This window comes from Podarcis raffonei, chromosome 5 (genome assembly GCF_027172205.1).
Source record: "Podarcis raffonei isolate rPodRaf1 chromosome 5, rPodRaf1.pri, whole genome shotgun sequence".
Taxonomy (NCBI): Eukaryota; Metazoa; Chordata; class Lepidosauria; order Squamata; family Lacertidae; genus Podarcis; species Podarcis raffonei.
Window position 1 is genome coordinate 63,920,714 of NC_070606.1, and position 6,272 is coordinate 63,926,985.

At 41.8% G+C, this 6,272-nt stretch overlaps 1 protein-coding gene across 1 annotated transcript; it reads left to right on the forward strand.

The window, feature by feature from the left end:
• The first annotated feature begins 320 nt into the window (after nucleotides 1-320).
• On the forward strand, nucleotides 321-6,272 carry LOC128414471 (endothelial protein C receptor-like). The gene is given in 6 exon segments (XM_053389824.1): nucleotides 321-907; nucleotides 909-1,129; nucleotides 2,626-2,661; nucleotides 3,580-3,831; nucleotides 4,882-5,154; nucleotides 5,992-6,272. Coding segments are annotated over 6 exon segments (954 nt in total). The 5' UTR covers nucleotides 321-848; the 3' UTR covers nucleotides 6,105-6,272.

The window sequence follows — 6,272 nt, forward strand, 5'->3', positions numbered from 1 at the left end:
GTTTGAAAGGAATGGGGTTTAAGAATTACTCAGCCCAGAGATGGATTAACCAGTCTGCATCCTCATATCTATACTGAAGAGATCATCCTGATATACTTGTTGGTTGACCACTGCTTTATTAGATGAATTGCTGGTTAATAGTCCAGGATGGAGTGGTATGGAATGGTTTTCTGATAGATGGAAATCTCTCTTTTGAATCAGAATTTGAATAAAGTAAGAGAATGTGCGTATACAAAAGCACATACACACATGCATGTGTGTTAAAAAGCAATGGGTCATTTAGGGAGAGTGAGAAAGAAAATCGTGATACAGGATCCCTGGTGACCTGCAGTCTAGTGGATACGCTGCCCTGCAGAAGTGCTTCTGTGCCTCCACATATATTAGTAAATGCAGCAAATATCACAGGTAGCATAAATCTCTTGTGCATAGGATATTAGACCAAAAATGCAGCCTCTGGAGTAATCTAATTGCTTAGGGAAGTAGAGACTTTGGAACAATATGCTTTACACATTTGAGCCTTGAAACTGTGTATTAACTGCAAAAGTCCCCGTGAACCCAAAAAGCTCTGCTAGAGGCAGGAAACAGGTTTTCTTTTCCATTGGGTATAAATAGTACTTTCCCCACAATGCCCTATTTTGATTTCCTCATCACATTTATTTCCTTCCCCCACCCGCTTTTCACACAATAAACTTGGGGAATCCTTTAAATAATTTTTTAAAAAATCATTTCCCAGTTATAGTCTGGGAATGTTGCAATAGTAATAGCTCTGGGAGAAAAGAGGGGCGAGGTCTGGCAAGGAAAAGTGTCAGTTCCTCTACTGCAGATGAGGAAATACGAAGATAGATGGAATGACATGCTCCACCCTTCAATTCCCAAGAAACCCTGGGCTCCCTCCTCTAATCCTGACGGCAGGGTAGAGAGCTGGATCCCAGATTTTGTTTGCATTTCCAAAAGACTTCAGCTCATGGTGGCTCGAGATACAGAAAGCTTGGGTTTCTTTCCACAGACTACAACACTGCACAGCACCTCCAGCACTCCTGGATTTTGCAAACAAGCGATCACCTTCTGGGAATGTTACTCCTGCAAATAATCTTCGCTTGGGCTCTCTGCCACTGGGTGTATGGCGTAGGTAAGTGAAAATGCCTTGTTCTCTAATGGTGCAATTCTACTCACAAGAAAGAAGCTAGATTATTGATAGAAAACTTCACACAGAATTATAGTGTGCAATCTGTTAAGACGGGGAGTGGTGTATGGCATAGTGCAGTTTTATTAAACTGAAAATGTTTGTAGAGAACTTTTAGGGGTGGAGACAGAGATGTCTATTACCTAGGGGCTCCCTTCGTGTGTGATCTATATGCATATCTTTACTTCTGTATCAACCTGCCTGATCAGTGAAATCATCTGCCAAGATTCTCCATGTGTCTCGTCAGGGTTTTGAAGAACATCTACAAAGCAGAGGGGCTTACTTGAACACCCTCCTCAAGACGTTTGCCTGGCGCCACTCACAGCTGCTTAGGCATTAGACAAAAACATTTGTATTTATCCAGACATTTAAATAGTTATCATTTTAGCCAGCAATCCTTAAAGCACCCAGACTAAACCTCATTCAACACAGTGGGGCTGCACTCTGCATAAACATGCACAAGTTGGTCCTGTTATTCTTTTGCTTTCATCCTTTTGTTTTTACGGTGTACGCTGCCTTGAAAAATGTTTTAAATAAGTAAGACTACGGTCTGAAATCTGGGTGAGGGGGGTGGAGAATCAGAACAATAGATATTTGGGAATCTAGCCAGCATTTGTAAGTTCGGCTTAGAGCAAAAGATGGAAACGGCTGGCAGGAACACAGAACTGCAAAGTAGAAACTGAGTTCAGCCTCATGTACAAGACCTGGTTATGAGAACAGCTCTTGTTGGTCTCAACAAAACAGACTTGCCTGATCCATTAAAGTACTATATGCAGGCACACACACATATATTGTTCAGTGAGACATCCATTACGTTCTATAGAGCAATGGTGTTTTTAAATAAGAAACAACCCTTAAAGGCAGGTGAGGGCTCTCTGACCCTCCCGAAATTGTTGGGAATATACTATCACAAGCCCCAGCCAGCATGGCCAGTGGTTAGGGATGATGGGAGTTCTGCAACATCTGGAGGGCCGCAGGTTCCCTTCCCTGATTTAAAGAATGTCTTGACACAGCTGTGTTCCAGAAGCCCTGTCCTGGCCCCCTAAGCTAACCACAGATTGCCAAAGTTGAAGTAACATTTACTCCCAATCTAGTTAGTTTTTGAACTTAGCAGCAGGCAGCAAAGCGTTTTTGGTTGACTCTGGCATCTATGCTTGCACCATGCACCAGAGTTCAAGCTCTCCTGCTTACCATGGTACCATTACATAAGAAGAAAATCTAATCTGGGATCTTGACTTTTCTATGTGGCACAAAAAAGTGCTCCACTACAATAGAGACCATTATAGCCCTGGGTAAATATCACCTACTACTGATTCTTAATAACTGTCAGCTCTTGACCAGAATCTTGTGACTATTTGGCATGGTATTTGGCATAATGCTCCATTATTAATTATTATTATATTCTTATTGCCATGCATCAAATGATCTATATTTGTTTTCAGAGAGAGCTCATCATTCAACAGCAGCCTTTGTAGCAGGTATTTTATAGCATCCTTTTTCAAGCTCAGTGTTTTAAACAAATTCCAAGCAAGCACCGACTGTAAAAATTCCGAATTTTAGTTTCCCTGTTTGAACTGAGGAAAATTTCCCTTTTCGTTTTAAGCATGAGAGGGACAGAAATGAATCAGGTAGGAAATGTGCTAACATTCCAGATAAACAAAAATATGGAATACATATATAATACATTCAGAATTATTTTAACTTTTAATAAAGCATGCTAATTGGTTTAAAAATTCCCAGAACAGTTCCGTAGGGCAAATTGTTACCAAGCCCTAACTACCTCTCACCACCTTGACTGCACAGGGCTGGCCTTAACGGATTTTATTCTTTGCAGCTACAGCAAAATTCAAATTGATACCTCACTTCCACTCATCGTTAGTTTGAACTGCACACAGAGGATGGAAGCAGGGAAATAGCACTCCCTCTGAAATCTGTTTCCTGAAGTAGCTGTTTTTATCTTGCTTCAGAGAAAGGCCAGCCATATGATAAGGAGCTGGCATTTACCATGGGCACAGCATGCACCTGCATATAGGAAGCTACCTGCTCCCTCTGTGAGGGAAATTTATTTCCCTCTTAGCTGCTTTCGAGCAAGAGTCACCACAGGAAAAGAGTGGTGCCTTCCAGTCTAGGAACAACAATGGGATGGCAGTCAAATTCATGCCACTTTCAGCCCTGCGCCTAGAAAAGCATCCCCTTGAAGGATAAGCCAGGAAAGAAACCCCTTCCTTCCTTCCTTCCTGTATGAAGTTTCCTGTCAACTTTAGTTTTATTCACTTGTGGTTGCCTCTGAGCAAAAGGGAGCAAGGAAAGGCTAGTGTGAAAGAACGTGCTTTTGCTATTTCTCATTTGCAGGTGGCTGAACGCAATAACTTAGGTTGTTCTGGTTTTCCTCTCAGAATCTCATGCCTTCGTTATGACTCACCTGGCCTACTTCCCAAACGACAGTTCAGTGGAAATGGTAGGTAATGCCACTCTGGATGGAAAACTTACCCACAGCGTGGAGTATCAAAATGAGCAAATGAATGCAAGCCAGTTGCTCCAGCTGGAATCTTTAGATCTCTGGGAGCAGAGGAAGAGTGCACTGCAACATTACCTTGACCTTTTCAAGACATTGGTCAACCTGTATGCTCGCGAAAGGAAAATACCATGTGAGTATTGTGGTGCGATGGTAATGGGCACAGTTGTTGCCATAGCAACTGTCACAGCTGCTTAAGATGATGGTATCATTGAGCACCAAACTTTGGGACATGGTGTGATCACGGAGTAAATAGTTTATCTAGAGATTTGTGTATGACGGAAAGTATGGTGCCATTTACTGTTAAGTAAAATTAAGCCACAGAGGCAGCCAAGAAGCCACCTCCTATTATTGCAGTCAGCTATGAGACCAGCTATGAGACCAATTTGCAGTCTGTGGTGGAAATAAAATTATATACTAATATATGCATTCATTCATATTATATCCCTTAATGAATACTAAGAACTCTTAAGGTGCTTCATTTTGTATTATGCTTTATAACACATTCCAGGCCTTGTTCTAATTTGCTTGTATAAGTTTGTCAAATAAAGACACAGGTTTAGTAAAACTGACTTGCTAAAGAAAGCAAGAGATGGCAAAGGGGCTGTATAGTGAAGATGCATTGCTTTGATCCAGCAAGTTCAATGCTTGGATATTTTAGTGGGCAGTAAGTGCTAAAATGCCTCAATAAAAGGTAAAATTGCCCTGTCTGATGTCCAGATTTTGCACTGAGAAAGTGAGATCTTGAAAAGAAAAATGGTTTGTCTTCTCAAAATATTCCCAGAGTAGGGATGCATTTGGTAAACCTTCCAGCCTCCTATACTGAAGATTATTTCTTCTGCCCCTATTACTTTCTGAGGTGTAGTTATTTTTTTCCTTGTCTACCAAAAAGTATGAAATAGGGACGTGGTCAAACAATTATTTGAAAACATGCACATCTTGCTTATTGTGTTGTATGCATATTTACACTTTCTGGAGAGCTAGCATTAGCTGTAGCCTGTTTGCCACAATTTGCTACTGTATAAGTGAAATAGCTCTTTGCGGACATGTCAGGGCTAATTTCCCTGAGAAGTACAGACAGAATGCTTCCTTAGGTAATTCAGCATAATACAAGGGTGCATGTGAGAAAGATAAGAGGCCAGTTACGGGGGAAATATTTCTAACACATTTGCTTTTGTTGCAGACCCCCTACACATGCATTGTACTTTGGGGTGCCAGATCTTTGGGAATGGCACCAACAGAACCTTCTACGAGGTTTTAGTCAATGGGACTGATTTCCTGAGATTCAATGCAGCCAATAAGAGCTGGGTACCTTTACAGAAAACTCCTGTGGCCAGCTATACCAGTATGCAGCTGAGCAATTACAATGAAACCAGTGCGGACCCAGCTTTCTTCCTGCAGGAAACTTGCATCAAGATTGTAACAGAGCACACTGCAGTGAAAGGAGCCTTTACAGGTATGTGAAACACTGGTTATATGATGTCTGAGAAGCACTCCTACCCTGTGCAGGTTGTCCAAGGGAGGACACAACCAAGTATCCTTTATGGCAGTCTTCTTACCAACACACACTAATGGACAGGGATGGGTATATTTTGTGGTGCTGTCACACCACAAGCATAGATGTTGGAATGAGGTACAGAATTCTGAATCACTGCCTTTCTTTAAAAAGAGAAATATAAGCACCTTGTCCTCAATATGCTGAAGATAGTCTTGGAACTGTTTGATGAAAGCAGGAATGCAAAACACCTGACAATTCCGTAAGATGTCATGGGGCGACAGTGGGGTGGAGAGGCAGAAAGAGTGCAGCATATTACAGAGGCTTTCCAGAGATCCAGACTTCAGGACCCTTGCTAGCTTTGCTGCTTCTGACTAGCTGCAGAGCTCTGCGCACATATAAAATGCTTTATTAGCTGCAGAATCCAGAATTACCTTGGTGCAGAGAATATACCAACTGACATTTGCTTTGAGTTTCCTCTTCCTTGCAAGGGACACCCACAATCTCCTGCTGAAGCAGTGGGTTGAAAGTGGACGAGTCCATCAGTTCAGTCATATTTCCCCCCCAAACACCATCCTACTCAACTTTTTTCACGAGCTGACTAAAATGCTTAGAATTTTTAGAGTGAATGCATTAGCTCAGACAGAAGCAACTTAAATCTTGAAAACAAAAGTTCCAATCCTTGAACCCACCCACCTAAACAGCTAAAGCAACATTTCCTTATCAAGTCTTAGAATGCAGCTTCAACCCCTCAGTTGTAGAAAAAAACTCTCAAATCTTTATTTTTTTGCCTTACAGGGAAACATGAAAGACGTTCACACACTCCGCTGGTGGTAGGCATCAGCCTTGGTGCCCTTGCTGTAATGGCACTAGCTCTTTGCATCTTCCTATGCACAGGAGGGAAGAGATAGCATCTCAAGTATTATATGGACCAGCAGCTCTGCAGATGGGTTAGCCAAACACCACAGAAGAACAATGAAGTTGGGATGGGTGAATCTGCCCAATTCCGTTTCTCATCTTTCCAATTTTAAGTCCACTTCTCCACATTTCCACATCAATCAGAATTTTATTTTAAGAGT